The sequence below is a fragment of the Lontra canadensis genome, unplaced genomic scaffold (assembly GCF_010015895.1).
Source record: "Lontra canadensis isolate GAN:19392208 unplaced genomic scaffold, GSC_riverotter_1.0 scaffold57, whole genome shotgun sequence".
In the NCBI taxonomy this organism is placed as follows: domain Eukaryota; kingdom Metazoa; phylum Chordata; class Mammalia; order Carnivora; family Mustelidae; genus Lontra; species Lontra canadensis.
This window is the reverse complement of record NW_022631051.1, coordinates 11,889,518-11,907,920: the sequence shown is the minus strand read 5'-3', so window position 1 is coordinate 11,907,920 and position 18,403 is coordinate 11,889,518. Positions and strand designations below refer to the sequence as shown.

The window sequence follows — 18,403 nt, the reverse complement described above, 5'->3', positions numbered from 1 at the left end:
ATATCTATATGGGGTAGAAAACCAGCCAAAACATGGCAATGAGGGGGGCATAAAGAAAGGAGAGTGGACATCTCAGAAAGGAGCTAGTCCCTGATGGCGAGGCCCTAGGTTCTGGGGAGGAGCTCAGACGTTATTCAGGAGTCCACAGAGAACCAGAAGCAGTGGGCTTTGGTACTGGTGGTGACCGATGTGGTCCATGCAAGAAAAGTAACCATGGAGACATGGTGGAGGATGGCCTATCTTGGTTCTGCTGTCGGTATCTCCTGTTCTGGAATATTCTCTGGCAATTCTGAGTGAGAGTGAAACTTCCCCTCCCAGAAACGTGACGATGCCTCTGTTGACTCCTTTCCCACAGGGTGAAAAGAATCGTGTTCACATTTGAGGACACAAAGTGTTTTAAACGCAATGAGCTGAGAGCACGATTTCTGATTGAATAAAGAGCATTTTATTGAGTGTTGACTGGATACAGGGAGAAGGGCTGGGATGACCCTGGGGGGAGGGAAGATCGTCCTGGAGGTCCTATGGCTCCAGGCCCCGCTGGGTCGGGGAGGGTGTCGGGGACCTAAGAGCACTGTGAGGGGACCACCTTCTTCTCCACGGTTTTGCCCTCGTGCGTGACCAGGCAGGTGAAGCTGCTGTGAGATTTCCACTTGTCGGGTGACAGGCTCAGGTAGCTGCTGGCCACGTACTTGTTGTTGCTCTGTTTGGAGGGCTTGGTGGTCTCCACGCCCTGGGTGACGGGGCTGCCGTCTGCCTTCCAGGCCACCGTCACGCCGCTGGGGTAGAAGTCACTGATGAGGCACACCAGGGTGGCCTTGTTGTCCGTGATCTCAGAGAATGTCAGGAAGAGCATGACCGAGGGTGTAGACTTGGGCTGACCTATGTGGACAGAAGGGAGAGTGAAAGATGCAGGCAGAGTCAACGTGTTGGACACCCCTTCCCTTACCTACAGCCTCTGTGACTGTTCCCATGGTGTCCATGCTTGTTTACAAGGAGACCCTCCTTTTGACTCCAGCCCTGGACAGCAGGCAGCCCCTGAGGCTCCCAGCAGCTCTGCCATGTCACCTCTCCCAGATACGTGAGAAGTGCTTCTGCGGCCTCAGTTTCTTTCTCAGGCCAGCTTCTGGCCCCCATATCACTTCATTCTTCCAGATCCAGGTACTTGCCCTGTGAACTGGAGTCCCCTATCCAACCTGCCAGGACAGCTCTGACGGTGTGTGGGGAGGTCCCAAGGCCTGCGCCCAGTGGGTCATGGAGACCCTGTCACTCTCAGGAACGGCTCTGTCCTGCCTTCCAGCGGGAGGCCAGCCCTTGGACAGGTGAGACACCTGGGGGTTATGGGGCTCCAGGGACTAGTAAGGCTCTGCCTCATGGGACCTGCTCCTTTCTGACCAATGTCCTAGGAGGGCTGTATTTCTGGTCATCCTGGTCTGCAACACTCATGTCTCTGTGCCTGTGTCCTCGTGGCCTAGCAGAGGTCCTCAGCACTTCAGCCTAGAGCAAACCAGACTGTTCTATCCCCCTCCCATGGGCTTCCCCTCAGACTGCCCTTCTGTGCCCCCAGAGGCTGGATTCACAAGCCCCAGCCATGTCCCCAGTCTCCTGTGTGGCCCTCCTAGCCTGGATGTTATTAAGCCCTTGGCCAAGACCTGAAGGGACCCAGGACTAGCCCCAGGACCCCTAGTCAGAACCAGCCTTGGACCCCACACAGCTGTCTACCCTGGAAGAAGGGAAGGAGACTCCATTTTTGGATAGCCCCCACCCCCAGCCTAGGCCCCTGGAATCCGAACACATTCAACTGTCAGATTCTAATGGTAAATGTTTGTACCATTGGGTCCTTCCTGCTGGTTCCCTCAGGCCAATCCACTTCCCCCAGATCCCACAGACCTGCTAGAAGCTCTGTCCTTAAGGTTGGGAGAGTGGACAGGAAGCAGCCCCCAAAGAAAACTAACTTTCCCAAGACAATAGAGGGGTGGGACAGGTTGAGAAATGTGGTGAGAGTCACTTACCTAGGACGGTGAGCTGGGTTCCGTCACTGAAAACATACCAGGGTGACTGAGTTTCGGGCCAAAACCCACCGGGCCAGCACCTGGGGCCTGCCCCATGGGGCCCAGGCCAGAATAGGAACCTGTGATGGGCATAAGGCTGTAGCAGTGGGGCTGGGCAGTCAGCCTCCTAGAGGCTGTGACACACTTGGATGACCCCACACCCCACAGGCTGTGACACACCTGGATGACCCCACCCCCCATACCCAACCCCCTGATTGAGGTAGATGCCACCCATGTCTTGTATATTTCTCCCCTTTCCAAAGCTGTCCTGGTCATCTCCTAATCCTCAGTGCTGATGGTGACACTGCATGGAGTAGGTGTTCAGTAAATCGCTGAGCCTCACATAGAGCTTCCAAGGGTTCCTCTCCTACAATTTACCATGGTCCAGCCAGGTGGCTTCCTCTCTGGGCCTACTGGTTGGTCTGGGACTGGGACATTCCTGACTCATAGTTCTCCCATGTGAAGACCCCCCACTTTTTCTCCACACATCAAGGCACAATGCAGTCCCACTTCTTTGATGAATCCCACCTATGGGATTCAGTGACAGTGGTGCTCCAAGGAAAATTTATAGTTATCAAAATGTCTCTATTAAAAAAGAAGAAAGAGGGGCACCAGGTGGCTCAGTGGGTTAAAGCCTCTGCCTTCGGCTCAGGTCATGATCCCAGGGTCCTGGGATCGAGCCCTGCATGGGCTCTCTGCTTAGCGGGGAGCCTGCTTCCTCCTCTCTCTCTGTCTCTCTCTCTCTCTCTGCCTGCCTTTCTGCCTACTTGTGATCTCTGTCAAATAAATAAAGTCTTAAAAAAAAAAATCCGGAACCATTTTCCCAAGACACAAATCTGACTCTGAGAGTCCCCTACGTAAGTCCCTCAAGGATCTCAGGAAAAAGCACCAGTGCGTGAAACCCCTGTGGTCTGCCACCAGTCTCCCTCTCCCCTCCCCCAATCTCTGATGTGGCCTGCGCACCTCACTCTCCTCTCAGCCTTGGCTACTTCCTTTGCCGGGAGACATCCCATCACTGGCCAACAGCGTTTTGTCTGTGAAACCAGCTTGGTCATTTCCCTCCTCCCACCTTACTGCTCTAAAATGGTCTATCGGTCTGTCCTCAAGACGGCATGTGAGCTCCTTGTTTTGGGTCCATTCTCTCTATATCCACCGGCCCTGAGTGTCAGGAAAGTGAGTGGACCTCCTTGGGCGAGACCAAGGTCTTGCAGACACTCCTTCTCTTGGACCATTTTGTTAAGATACAGGACACACTGGTGTTGTCGCAGCGTTCCCTTAACTGGCTAGCAAAAAACCCAGGGGGACATCCTGGCTCCTCCCTTTCCTGTTACTCCCACCCCCTCAATCTCCAAGGACCCGTGCACTCCGCCAGGGAACCGGACCCGTGCACTCCGCCAGGGAACCCGCCACACACTTCTCCAAGTCTTTCTAGCCCTGGATTCCCACCCTCAATCATCCAAGTCTGGTCATGTCCTTTCCTTGCAAACATTCCCCAGGATGCCCCAGATGAAATCTGTCCTTCGAGGTGGGTCTGCCAGGTCAGGTGCTGGTCACTTGTTTGGCCTTTCCTCAGACCATCTTGGCCTCAGTGCCCACTCCTTCCAGCCCTGCAGACCACTGGGAGCTTCTCGGGCATTCTGTGCCCGTACCCCTTTGCCACCGTCCTTGTGTGTGGTTACTGTTTCACCTGCCCCTCTCCCAAGGGACATTGAGCTGGGGCCAAATCTTCCTCCCCTGGGATCCCAGCCCCAGCACAAGGCCAGACCCTGCATGGGGCTCCATCTCTCTCTTTGTGTTTCCCTGGACCCTGCCGGACGCTGAGATCCCAGTCCTTGCCCGACCCCCACAGGTGCTGACCCACCCTCCATGGCTGGCCTGCCAGTACAGAACAGACGCCTCTCATGCTGTTCTAGCCCTTCACCACGACGACACCAGCATCCCTGGGGTGGGGGTCAGACTACAAGGCCCTCACCCAATTGGGACCCATTGCTTTGCCGGGTAGGCAGCTCAGGCTTCGAGGAGCAGAACTGTCAGCCCCCTCCAAGTTAGGAGATCGGGGTGGGAACAGCTGCAGGCCATTGGATTTGAGTGTTGGAGTCTGCACCAGCTGTATGGCACTGAGCAGATCCCCTCAGCTCTCTGGACCTCTATCCTCATCTGTAAAATGGGGATGACAGTGGGCTGTGCCTTGTGGGGCTGTTCAGGGACATTCTGCCCCTAAAGGGATTAGCGCCCACAATTAAGGTGCTGTTTTGTCACCCATTATCGTGAATGGACCCAGATGCTTGGCACTTTGTCCAGGGACTTCCCACCCATACATGAGAGGTGGGGGCTGGGTTCAATCAACAAGTGGGGGCTGACCGTGGCCCCCCAAAAGACCCTCGCGGGGGCCTTTCCCATGGAGGAGCTTGCACCCTGGGTGGCTCGAGTTCTTAGGGGGTGGGTTGCAGGAGGTGGCTCTGGCTGAAGATGCTTGGCAGAGGGTCCAGTGACCTGGGGACAGCAGGGAAGGCCCACTCTGAGGTAGGAAGCATCGACTGGAGATGGGTGGCCCCTGCCCAGCAGGAGAAGGGCAAGGAGGTGACTCATCAGCATAAAGGAGGTAGCCTGGGCACCCTGGCCCAGCCACAGCACCCACCACCCACCAACCACATGGATATCCTGCCCCTGCCTCCTGTTTCTTCCCTACCCAGAAGACCAAGGTGAGGTGAGTGAGCCACTAGCCTTGGGTGCAAAATTTTGGAGTGCCAGAAAGTGCAATAAATAAGATAAATAATATTTTAATGCAATAGTAAAAAAAAAAATGCAAACAAATACACCCTGGACAAAATGTCAACACTTTAAATAAAGCCAGGGTCTGTCCAGGCTGCCTCTCTTCTCACTGATTTTTTTTCCTTGTCTTTCTTGTCCCCCTCATAGCCTCTCAGTGTCCCAGGCCCAGTTCTGACTGCAAAGACGCTCTCCTCCCTCACCCCCCTGACTCACTCAGTCCCTTACCTGTCCCACAGGCTCCGAGAGCTGCTTCCTGCTGGGGCTCTGGGCTCTGGGGTGCTGTTCGGTGGGGCTGCTGTCGTGGGGGGCAGCCGGCCCTGGGCACCCACAGCCAAGCCCAGCAGCAGCAGGGGCCAGCATGACTTGGGGCCAGGTCTCTGCCCCCAGGGGGCCTCAGAGACCACCTGACCTGTCCCTGGCTTCATTTGCCCTCAGGGTCAAAGGACCTGCAGAATTGAGCTCCCTGGAGGAGAGACAGTTGGTACCCCAGTCTTTCTTGCTGGCAGTGGGTATCCCAGTGTTCCGTGGCCCAAGTGGCCTGGTCCTCTGCCTGAAACTTCTCTCCAAGGCCCATGGCTGTTACTCCGGGGGGCTCTCTCCCAGCGGACCATTGGCCAACTGCCCTGCTGTGGTTGGCATCCACAGCTCAACCGTCTTGCCCCACAGCTGCAGCCTGGTCTTGCCCCTGGGACCCTGGGTGGGGCGCACCTGCTCCTGCCTTCCTTCTCAGAGGGCGACTGGTTCTGCGGAGCATCTCCCCTGGGACTGGAGAGGCCATGGAGGACCGAGGACGCCAGGGGAGCGGGAGCCGTCAGCATTCGGGAGCTCGGGCTGGCGCTGCTGTTCTGAGCAGCCTGGGGGCAGGGGTGGCGACAGGGGAGGAAACAGGTGTAGTTTAGCAGGAAGCCGATGTTCAAGTTCAGGAATCATGATACAATTCTAAAAACAGTGTTTAAAGCACCATGTTCAGCACCTCATGGGAGTCATCTCTCTCTTTCTCTTTCACACACACACACACACACACACACACCCTCACTCACACCCTCATAGATTTTATCCAAAGGTCACTGTCATGAGCATGGCGTGGACACACTGCACGCAGTAATGGCTTCCGTGAGATCCCTTTTCCATCTCCCCAGAATGCGCACACACTGTCTGTCTGGGAACCCCTGCTTAGGTGTGGGGTGGGCAGAAGCAATGAAGAGGGACTGAGCCCCCGCATGGGGTGGCGAGAGCCTGGCTCTGCAGTGGGCGCTGCCAGGAGGGATACTCTGGTCACTACTGGGACATCCGGGCCTCCGGGAGGCGGGGCTGGTTGCACCTGCCGGCGCTGCTCACTTTCAGGACCCGGCGAGGTCCAAGCTGGCAGATAAAGCATGTGAAAATTGCTTTTTTTCACTTTGGTTAAAAAAAAAAAATTGTGGTAAATGGACATAAAATGACATTTGTCCCTTAGCCATTTAAAAATTTTTTTTAGAATTTATTTGACAGAGAGAGAGATTACAAGTAGGCCAAGAGGCAGGCAGAGGGAGAGGGGGGAAGCTGACTTCCTGCTGAGCAGAGAGCCTGATGCAGGGTTGACTCCCAGGATCCTGAGACGATGACCTGAGCCAAAGGCAGAGGCTCAACCCACTGAGCCACCCAGACGCCCCCCGCCCGCCTTAGCCATTTTTAAGTGCACAATTCGGTGGCATGAAGCACATTCACAATTTGGTGCAAGCCTCACCACCGTCCCTCTCCAGAACTTTTCATCTTCCCAGACTGAAACCTTGTCCCCTTGAAACACCATAACTCCCCATTCTTCCTCCCCATCCTCCGGCGCCCACCATCTGACTTTCCGCCTCATTGAATCTGACTCAAGGGGCCTCGTATACGTGGAATCACATAGGATTTGTCCTTTGAACGTGCTTTTTAAAGATTTCATTTTATTTCTTTATTTTGCGGGGGGAGGGGCAGAGGGAAAGAGAATCTCTGGCAGGCTCTGCGCTGAGCATGGAGCCTGATCTGGGACATGATCTCATCACTTGGAGATCACAGCCTGAGCCGAAACCAAGAGTCAGTCACTTAACTGACTAAGCCACCAAGGCGCCCCTTAATGTACTTAAAAAAAAATTAAATCCAATTAATTAACATATAAGGTATTATTGGTTTCAGGGGCAGAGGTCAGTGATTCATCTGTCTTATATAACACCCAGTGCTCATTACATCACGTGCCCTCCTTTTTTTTTTTTTTTAACCACCATGGTATTTTTATTTTGTGCTATACTATTCAAATAAACTATATTCAGATATAATTTTCTATTAATTTTTACGGTTCCCAAGTTCAACCTTGGCTTTCTCCTCCACCCTGATACCTAGTGCTTCTTTTTTATTATTAATAAATTATTTTATTTTTTTATAAACGTATAATGTATTATTAGCCCCAGGGGTACAGGTCTGTGAATCGCCAGGTTTACACACTTCACAGCACTCACCATAGCAAATACCCTCCCCAATGTCCATAACCCCACCACCCTCTCCCACCGGCCATCCTCAGTTTGCTTTGTGACATTAAGAATCTCTTATGGTTTGTCTCCCTCCCAATCCCATCTTGTTTCATTTATTCTTTTCCTACCCCCAAACCCCCCACGTTGCCTCTCCACATCCTCATATCAGGGAGATCATACGATAGTTGTCTTTCTCCGGTTGACTTATTTCGCTAAGCATAATACCCTCTAGTTCCATCCATGTCATCGCAAATGGCAATATTTAATTTCTTTTGATGGCTGCATAGTATTCCATTGTATATATATACCACATCTTCTTTATCCATTCATCTGTTGATGGACATCTAGGTTCTTTCCATAGTTTGGCTATTGACATCACGTGCCCTCCTTAATGTCCATCACCCAGGTACCCACTCCCCTCCAGCAACCCTCAGTTTGTTTCCCATAATTAAGAGTCTCTTATGGTTTGTCTCCCTCTCTGATTTTGTCTTATTTTATTTTTACCTCTTCCCCTATGATTCTGTTTTTTTTCTCAGATTCTTCATATCAGAGAGATCATATGATAATTGTCTTTCTTTGATTGACTTATTTCGCTTAGCATAATACCCTCTAGTTCCATCCATGTTGTTGCAAATGGCACAATTTCATTTTTTGATGGCTGAGTAGTATTCCATTGTACGTCTATACCTCATCTTCTTTATCCATTCATCTGTTGTTGGACATATGGGCTCTTTCCATAGTTTGGCTATTGTGGGCATTGCTGCTATAAACATTGGGGTACACGTGCCCCTTCAGATCACTGCATTTGTTTCTTTTGGGTAAATACCCAGTAGTGTGATTGCTAGGTCATAGGGTAGCTCTATTTCCAACTTTTTGAGGAACCTTCATACTGTTTTGTAGAATGGCTGCACCAGCTTGTATTCCCACCAACAATATAGGAGGGTTCCCTTTTCTCCACATCCTCACCAACACCTGTCATTTCTTGACTTGTTAATTTTAGCCATTCTGATTGGTGTGAGGTGGTATCTCATTGTGGTTTTGATATGTATTTCCCTGATGCCGAGTGATGTTGAGCACTTTTTCATTTATCTATTGGCCATTTCGATGTCTGTCTTGGAGAAATGTCTGTTCATGTCTTCTGCCCATTTCTTGATTGGATTATTTGTTCTTTGGGTGTTGAGTTTAAGAAGTTCTTTATAGATCTTGGATACTAGCCCTTTATCTGATAAGGCATTTGCACTTATCTTCTCCCATTCTGTCAGTTGTCTTTTGGTTTTGTCGACTGTTTCCTTTGCTGTGCAGAAGTTTTTTTCTTGCTGAAGTCCCAATAGTTCATCTTTGCCTTTGTTTCCCTTGCTTTTGGGGGCGTGTCTAGCAAGAAGTTGCTGTGGCCAAGGTCACAGTGGTTGCTGCTGCCTGTGTTCTCCTCAAGGATTTGGATGGATTCCTGTCTCCCATTTAAGTCTTTCATCCCTTTTGAGTCTATTTTTGTGGATGGCGAATGTTCTTTTTAAATGGAAAAGTACAGCGAGCATAACACATATGGAGGACGGCTGTTATGATCACATTTCTTATTTCTGTTCTTGTTAGTGTAGCCACCAGCTGGTCTGTCTGGTGGGGCCGAGGAAAAAAATCACCGGCTAGCAAAAAATAAATGACACCCTAGTTATATATCAACTGTCACCTTTCGAAGTTTGTCTTGTCACTCAGAGGGCTGTGACAGCAGTTCGGTCAGTTGCAACTAGCATTTTGCAAAAGTGAAGTAGCCTGGAGCAGCCAGGAGAACAGAGAGGGTCGGGTCCGGTGCAAGGAGTGGGGTGCTGACGGTTCACAGGATTTGGCTTCAGTTGTCGAAATTCATATCAGTACTCTGGATGATGATGGGAAATGCCTTTCATAGTGGGAGTTTTAATAGGAAAACTTTAGGGAAATGTTATCTAGCAACACACTGGTTTGGCTTTGCATTCCACCGAAGCTAGCTGTCAAATCCACCCCGCCCTTCACGGTTGGTGGACCTGGAGTTCAAGTTTGAAACCACCCCTTGTTTTAGATCCTCTAGATCCTGGTGTATCCTGGAGCAGTGAGGTCCTGGTGGCTTGTCCATCTTTGTAAGGTTTCCTCTAGTGTCCCCCAGAGTGAATTTCATGGGTGCCATATGCCCTGATGGATTCAGGTGCTTCCTTGGCATCTGTCCAACCATGGTCCTGGATGCTGTAACAGACAGACATTCTGACTTCCTCCTCGCACATGGAGCTCATGAGGGCCACAGTGAGGTTGGACTCCATGCAGGATTGTGACTCTGTTTGGATCTCTGGGTCCCACACTTAGAGACCCAGCATCCCTGAGGGCCAGGCACTGCGTCCTGGAGAGTTCAGGGTCAACAGGGAAATGGGCAAGGCACGGAACAGTAACGGGGCCAGCACCCTAGCAGACGTCATACAGGGGACAGGGGCAGACCTTGGGAGGCCCCCGATTCAGTCCAGCTTTTCCTCATTGTGATACTGAACCCGCTCCTGCCTCTGACTTCAGGCTTCCTGCACCTTTGGACCTGGGGCCGGGTTTGTCCCAGGGGTCCAGGTTGAAGCTGCTCCCCACGTCCCAGCAGCCCTGTGTGGGTGTGACACACTCAGCCAGTGCCCAGGGTTCTACCTGGGACAGCCCCAGGTCTCAGAGAGAAGGAGGGGCTGGACCTAAGCTCAGGAACCCTAGCTGTCTTGCCATGGTCTTTGGGGATCACTGCCACAGACCACATCCTCCCATGGTTGCAAGGTTGAAAATCCAGGTGTGACTGCATCCTGAGGACTCTCACAGACTGGCCTGGGCTTTCTTTCTTTTATAAAGATTTTATTTGTTTATTTGACACAGAGAGAGAGAGACAACAAGAGAGGGAACACAAGCAGGGGGAGTGGGAAAGGGAGAAGCAGGCTTCCTGCTCAGCAGGGAGCAGGATGAGGGGCTGGGGGGGGCGGGGCTCTATGGGGGCGGGACTCAATCCCAAAACCCTGGGATCATGACCTGAGCTTAAGGCAGACCCTTAACGATGGAGTCACCCAGGCACCCCATGGGCTGGGCTTTCTTAGCTGGTGCAGTGGCAGCTCTGACCCACCCAGGACTGTCCCCACCCCTTCCCTGGACTTGGATTCAGGCCTGGCCTAAAAGCCATTTGTACTCACGGTATTTCTTAAGCCTTGGTTGAAACAGACGAACAGGAGACAAAGCCAGTCCTGTTCACCCACCTGTCCTGGCAGTTTTAATGGAAGAAGAATGCCACCAGCAATGTCCAGTGCCTGTATGTTTCCCTGGGCAGCAAATCTCACTGGGGTGGTTCCTGGGATGGAGGGAACTAAGGGAGGGCAGCAACAGCCCCAGGCGGGGGAGAGGCCTCCAAGTCCTGCTGGGTGAGGGCTTTGAAAGTGGAAGGTGGGGTGGCAGGGGGGGAGGGGGGGGAAGGGAGGAGGGGACTGGATGCGGGAGGAGGGACCGCAAGTCATCAAGGAACCAGGGCTGCAAAGATCCAGTGGAAGGCTTGGTCAAGATGTCAAAACAGCCCAGACTACCTAGGAGGGAAGGGGTGTGCAGTTTACAACCCAGTGGCGCCAGAGACCAAGGGGAAGTGACTTCTCCGCTTGCCCAAACGCGTGGTTTGCAGGCAAGCCTCTCAGCCGGTGAGGCTGAACCAGATGATGAGGGCTAAGGACGTGCTTTCTCAGCCTTCGGCGTGCAGAGAATGCCAGCGACCTGGGGAAAGTATGGATTCACATTCAGCACGTTTGAGCTGGCCCCGGAAACGAGGCTTTTTTTTTTTTTTTTTTTCTTTAAAGCTACTAGGGCGGGGTCGTGGCTGCCACCCTACAAACGGACCACACTTGGAGTAACAAGGTGCAAATGCGACTCTGTACTGCCCCCTGGCGGCCTTGTTGAAAGGTGTTCTCACTGGTCCAATAGGTAATGGAGGTCGGGGCGGCCACCTGCGGCCAGAGGGGCGACTCTGGGGGCCAGATCTGACCTCTGGTGAACTGAAGCCGAGCTCGAACTAGATCGTCAGAAGGTAGAACATTCGGAAGCCCGTGCCTCTTGAGATGCAGAACATGAGAGTGCGGATTTGAGGCACTTTCGAACACTTCCCAGTTAGAGGGTAGTTCCTGGAATGGCGGGGAGGGTTGTGGTTGGCCTGTAAAGACAGTTATCCTTGCAGCTCCATCCGCTTCGGCGGCATTCCACATAGTCCCACGTAGACTTCCTGCTCCCCAACTAACAGCCTCCCTGTGCCTTACCTCTGTGGTGAGAAACGAAGCCTCGGGGAAGGGGTCAGGAGGCTTGCAGGGGATGGCAGTATTTTCCTCAGACTTTCACTCTTTTTCATTTTGAGGGAGTGATGTAAGGTAGGCTAATGTTATCCTGACATTATCCTCTCTCTCTCTCTCTCTTTTTTTTTCCCCCCTTTATGGGGAGTAAACTATTCGCTTCTCATACTCTCCTCCCACCCTTGATTTGATCCCAAGTATCAGAAAATGTATTCAGGATTTGTTCAAACAGTTTCCTTCATCTGGTAATAGTGGTTGGAGACTCCGATATTCCAGTTTTCCTCCTCCTCCTCCTCCTCCTCCTCCTCCTCCTCCTCCTTCTTCTTTTTTTTTTCTTTTCTGGCTGTTTATTGAAACTTTTCATTCTGGGTTCATTATAATCTTTTTGTTATGTTAATTTTACTAAGTTTTAAAAATTTAATTCCAGTGCATAATGTACAGTTTTATATTAGTCTCAGCTCCCAATACTCCACTTTCAGTAGTACATGGAACAAGTAGATGTAAGCTCAACAAGGCAATAGAGGATCTGAACAATATCGTAAGCCAACAAAAGCCAACAGACATCTCTAGAACAGTCCATCCACTCGACAATAGCAGTGTACACATTCTTCTCAAGTGCACGTGGAACATTCCCCAAGATAGCCCTTATGGGAGATGATAAAATCAGTCTTCCTAAATTTAAAGGGATTGAGATAATACAAAGTACATTGTCTCACCGCAAAGGACCAAAATAAGAAAGAAATCACAGAAGCAAATTTGGGAAATTCACAAACATGTGGAAATTGGACATGTTCCTAAATAGTCAATGGGGCAAAAAAAGAAATCACAAAAGAAATTAGAAAATATTTAAGATGAATGGAAATGATAACACAATGTACTAAAACTTGTGGGCAACGATGTCTTGGGTATTGCACCAAAAGCACAGATAACAAAAGAAAAAATAGACAAATCAGACTACATCAGATTTAAAACTTATATGAGTCAAAAGACATAATCGAGAGTGAAGAGGCAATACACAGAATGGGAGAAAATATTTGCAAATCAAATATGTGATACAGGATTGAGATCCAGGGTATAGAAAGAACTCCTACAACTCAAAGCCAAAAATCCCAACCCAGGGATGCCGGGGTGGTATAAGTCGGCTGAATGTCCAACTCTTGATTTCACTCAGGTCACAATCTCAGGGTCCTGGGATCAAGCCCTGTGTTGGGCTCCACAATCAGTGGGGAGTCTGCTTGAGATTCTCTCTCTCTCTCCCTCTGCCCCTCCCCTTACTCACACATGAGCTCTCTTTCTCTAAAATGAATAAATACAATCTTTAAAAAAAAATAAACAATCCAGTTTAAAAAATAAGCAAAAGACTTGAGCAGCCATTTCCCTAAAGATACAGAATGACTAAGGAGTACATGAAAAATTTGTTCAAAAATCACTCATCATTAGGGAAATGAAAACCAAAACCATAATGAGAAGCCACTTCACATCCACCATATGCCTGTTACTAAAATGTTCTCAAGGTCTGTCTTTCATTTTTATGGCTGAATGATGTTCCATGGTATGGATAGACCATATTTTGTTTATTCATATGCCGATCGATGGACAAATGTTGGTTCTACCTTTTAACTATTGTAAATAATGCTGCTATGAACATAGTTGTGCAAATATGTCTTTGAGATCTTATTTTCAATTCTTAGGCTATATGCCCAGAAGTGGAATTACTTGATTAAATGGTAATTCTGTTTTTCATTTTTTGAGGCTCCTCAGCACATGTTCTATAACAGCTGTACCATTTTGTCCTCCCACCAAGGGCACAGGGTTCCCATTTCTCCATATCCTCACCCACATTTGTAATTTTCTCTTCTTTTAATAATAGATATCACAGAGGATCTGAGGGACTTGAACAGCCATTTCCCCACATCTGTGTCCCCAACGGGTGTCATCTGATCCATCAAGGGTCTGCACAGAACACAAAGGCAGGGGAAGTTTGGAACTACTCTTCCTCCGCCTGTCTGCATGAGCTGGGACATTGATCTTCCTCTGCCCTGGGTGCTCCTGGTCCCCAAACCTTCAGATTTGGACTAGAATCTACACCATTGCCCACTCCCCACTCCCCAGCTCTTGCGCCTTTGAACCACACCTCCAGTCTGTGGGGCTTCCAGCTTGCGGATAGCAGATGGCAGGACTTCTCAGCCTCTGTGATCACATGAACCAATACCTTACCATAAGTCTCTAGATATTGCTGTATCTATCTGTCTTCTTAAAGATTTTTAAAATTATTTGACAGAGAGAGAACACAAGTAGGCAGAGCAACAGGCAGAAGGAGAGGGAGAAGCAGGCTCTCCACTGAGCAGGGAGCCTGATGTGGGGCTCGATCCCAGGACCCTGGGATCATGACCTGAGCGGAAGGCAGCCACTTAATCAACTGAGCTACCCAGGTGCCCCTATCTGTCTGTCTTCTATCTGTCCATCTGTATCTCTTATTGGTTTTGTTTTTCTGGAGAACCCTAAGATAAAGGTCAAGGTCAAGGAGAAGAGAGGGGCCAGGGATGGAGTAACATTTTGTCTAAATGCAATTTTCCATGAATGGTTTTAAGTATATAAGAAAAATCTGTAATTTCACTGTTTAAACTTTCCACCCGTGCAGGTGAAAATCCACCATAAACAAAGTTTATGGCTGAGTTGAGGCACCGGGGAATATGATTTAATCCAGAGGGGAGGGTGGAGGATTGGTGGTATTTCCAAGAGACAGGAAGAAAGGAGGGCCCTGGGCATCAGGCTGAGCAGGTGTGAAGCTGAAGACGACAGGGAAGACTCGAAGGTGAGAGACATAAGGGAATGGCCCAGATGTCCCCAGGAGGCTGAGCCATTGCTGCTCACTGGACTCCTGTGTGTCCAGATGGAAGGTTGGCCTGTGAGGAAATGGCGCTGATGTGGTTCGGTGATGTGGTTTGACATGATGGCCACTTACACACTCAAAATACTCTGGTGCTTAAAATGCCAGGCATTGTTTCCAGAAGCTGCTTCTTCTTCTTCTTCTTCTTCTTCTTTTAAGATTTTATTTACTATTTGACAAAAATAGCAAGAGAGAGTAAAAGCTGGGGGAGCAGCAGGCTCTCCCGAAGAGCAGGGAGTCCAATGTGGGGCTCGATCCCAGGACCCTGGGGTCATGACCTGAGCTGAAGGCAGAGGCTTAACTCACTCAGCCACCCAGGGGCCCCCTCCAGAAGCTTAAGATGAGGAACTAAACAAAGGTGCAGGGCTTCTCCTGTCTGCTGTCCCGTCTCACCACTGCACCATCCACTCTCCTGAAGGAGCCTTTCTGACTACTACCCCCCCCCACCCCCCCCCCCCCCTTGGCTTGCTCAACTCCATAGCAGTCCATGTCCCTTGTAGTCCTCGCCTGTGGGGGCTCTGCAGGGACTCTTTCAGACAGAGGATGAGGCTGACTCCTCCAGAGGCTGCCTGGGGCCAGGGGAGAGGCTCCATGAGACCCACAAACACCTCCAGCTGACCAGCCCTGTCCATCTCTCCTTGCCCTGCCAGCACCACTGGGAAGATGAGACCCCAGCTCAGCAGGATCTGGCTACTCAACGGCCCTTGGCCAGGGTTGACCATGACAGAACATCAGTCTGACTTGCAAATAGCCCAAAACACAATACCCAAGGGAAAGCCTTTGTCAAAGACATCTGTGTTATGTGTGGGAAGTAAGATCTCTCCAAGATACAGAGGCTGAGCAAAGCTCTTAAAAATATTTATATCAGAAACAATGAGAACATACACGAGCCTGACACATGCATGCAGGCGGGGGGAGGTGTCTCAGGTTGTGCACACAGCTCTGTCTGATACCTGCCTTTTCGGGCACCCCAGAGGTTCTCTCCTAGGCTTGGCCACCACCTGGGTCATATACGTAGTGACTTCAACTGGGACACAATCTCAATTTGATTTGATTTGTTTTTTTAAAGATTTTATTTATTATTTATTTGAGAGAGAGAGAGACAGAGAGAAAACACAAGCTAGGGGTGGAGGGGCAGAGGAAGAGGGAGACAACATTGTGGGGCTCGATCCCAGGACCCCGGGATCATGACCTGAGCTGAAGGCAGATGCTTAACTGACGGAGCCACCCACGCCCCCCGCAGTCTCGATTTTAAAAGAAATCGCATTTGAGCATTATAAACAAAGCCAATAAAATAAAATTCCCTTGTGGTGACCTTTCCATTCCCTCAGGTAAAAGACCAAAATCCTTACAACAGCTTCCGGGCCCTCAGCCTGCTCCTCAGCCACCTTGTTGCCTCTATTCGCAGTACTCCTGGTCTGGCTGTTCGGAGAACATTCATAGAACATTCTGGGCACTCTTCCTCCTAAGGTCACCTGCATTGGATGTTTCCACCCCTGGTCTGGCTGTCGTCTTGTCTGTCTGACTCACCCTCCCCGCAGCTGCTACTGCTAAGGCGCCCCCGCCCCCCTGCCAGAAAGGCCTGTCCTGCCCCTGACCAGGACAGCACTCCCATGACTCTCTGTCCCAGCCTTGCTTTGTCACCACCTCACAGATGATGTATTTGCTTAGTTGTTCAGTTTTTGTCTCCTTCCAACAAAATGTGAGATCCCTGAGGGGCTGATACCTGTGTTCCCACTACTGGATGTGTCTGTCAGATGACATTCTCTCAATGTTTATTGAATGAAGAAATGAAGTTCTTGTCCATGACGGAAAAATAAGGGAGCGGGAGTCTGGGTGGGCAAGATGGGTGAAGGCAGTCAAAGGTACAAACTTCCAGGGACACCTGGGTGGCTCAGTTGGTTGAGCGGCTGCCTTTGGCTCAGGTCATGATCCTAGCGTCCTGGGATCAAGTCCCACATCGGGCTCCTTGCTCAGCAGGGAGCCTCCTTCTCTCTCTGTCTCTGCTGCCACTCTGTCTGCCTGTGCTTGCTCTCTCGCGCTATCTCTCTCTCTCTGACAAATAAATAAATAAAATCTTTAAAAAAAATAAGAAAAGTAAGTCCTAGGAATATAATGTACATCATGGGGACTCTAGTTAACAAAACTGTGATGTATATTTGAAAGTTAAGAGAGTTAATCTTAAAGGTTCTCATCACAAGAAAAAAATACCTATATGTGGTGATGGTAGTTAACCAAACTTACAGTGGTAATCTCTTTGCAATAGACACATATAATCATATCCCACACCTAAAATGAATACAGTGTTATATGTCAGTTACATCTCAGTTAGAAGTACATTTTTTTTTAAGATTTTTTTTTTTTTTTTGACAGATCACAAGTAGGCAGAGAGGCAGGCAGAGAGAGACAGGAGGAGGAGGCAGGCTCCCTGCTGAGCAGAGAGCCCGATTCGGGCCTCAATCCCAGGACCCTGAGATCATGACCTGAGCCGAAGGCAGAGGCTTTAACCACTGAGCCACCCAGGCGCCCTAGAAGTACATTTTGATATATGAAGCATGTCCAAAAAGAAGTGGGATGATATTTCAGACCAGACTGGGCATGTTCAGGATGACATGGCAGTAGACATGATATTTCAAATATTAAATGAAATTCAAGATTCTGTTTATTTTGGCTATTTATGTTTTTCTGGATATACAACCTTTTGGATTATAGATACATAGTTGATTTTCCATTCGCTGTGGTAAGTAATGTTTTGCCATTTATTTTATTTTATTTTATTTTATTTTATTTTATTTTTATTTGACAGACAGATCACAAGTAGGCAGAGAGGCAGGCAGAGAGAGAGAGAGGAGGAGGAGGCAGGCTCCCTGCTGAGCAGAGAGCCCGATGTGAGGCTCGATCCCAGGACCCTGGGATCATGACCTGAGCCGAAGGCAGAGGCTTTAACCACTGAGCCACCCAGGCGCCCAATGTTTTGCCATTTAATTAAACTGTAAGAAGCTAATACATTTTACTCCTTTTTTTTTTAAAGATTTTATTTATTTATTTATTTATTTGACAGACAGAGATCACAAGTAGGCAGAGAGGCAGGCAGAGAGAAAGAGGGAAGCAGACTCCCCGTTGAGCAGAGAGCCTGATGCGGGACTCGATCCCAGGACCCTGAGATCACGACCTGAGCTGAAGGCAGAGGCTTAACCCACTGAGCCACCCAGGCGCCCCCATTTTACTCTTTTTTTTTTCATTTTTTAAAAATTTATTTTCAGCGTAACAGTATTCATTGTTTTTGCACCACACCCAGTGCTCCATGCAATCTGTGCCCTCTCCAATACCCACCACCTGGTTCCCCCAACCTCCCACCCCCCGCCCCTTCAAAACCCTCAGATTGTTTTTCAGAGTCCATAGTCTCTCATGGTTCACCTCCCCTTCCAATTTCCCTCAACTCCCTTCTCCTCTCTAACTCCCCTCCATTTTACTCTTCTTAATAGCAAAAATAATTTGAAAGTGTTTTATGTATCCTAGCAAATGAGAGAACATTAGATGAAACATCAATAATCTAATTGCTTGTTCTCTGAACAAATAATTATGAGCAGAAAAGAATCATCAATCCCTTAAAGAGTGAAATTTGAAGCACAATATAAGCTTGTAGTTAAGTCTTTTGTTATTAAGCCTTACCAGAACTTGCCACATTTTTAAAAAATGCAACTACCTATCTTCTGTATGCAAAGATACATTTCAGATATATTGAATAGCTAAAAGCAAAGCAAAACAAGCAGAAAAAAAGGATGCATTAATTTTTTTTATTAAGTAAACGCTACACCACCCAACGTGGGGCTTGAACTCAAGACCATACGATCAAGAGCCCCTGCTCCCCCTACAGAGCCAGCTAGGCGCCCCAAGTTAATG

General features: G+C 49.4%; 1 protein-coding gene across 1 annotated transcript in view; it reads right to left on the bottom strand.

Annotated features, from left to right (window-relative positions):
- Positions 1–540: 540 nt before the first annotated feature.
- LOC116878319 (immunoglobulin lambda-like polypeptide 5) overlaps positions 541–18,403 on the bottom strand; it is a 30,402-nt gene continuing 12,539 nt past the window's right edge. Inside the window, exons 3-6 of the mRNA XM_032875659.1 lie at positions 5,539–5,674; positions 5,046–5,250; positions 2,010–2,128; positions 541–879 (exon numbers count right to left, since the gene is read on the bottom strand). Coding sequence (XP_032731550.1) covers positions 563–879; positions 2,010–2,128; positions 5,046–5,250; positions 5,539–5,674 — 777 coding nt within the window. The 3' untranslated portion in view covers positions 541–562. The remainder of the gene's footprint in view (positions 880–2,009; positions 2,129–5,045; positions 5,251–5,538; positions 5,675–18,403) is intronic.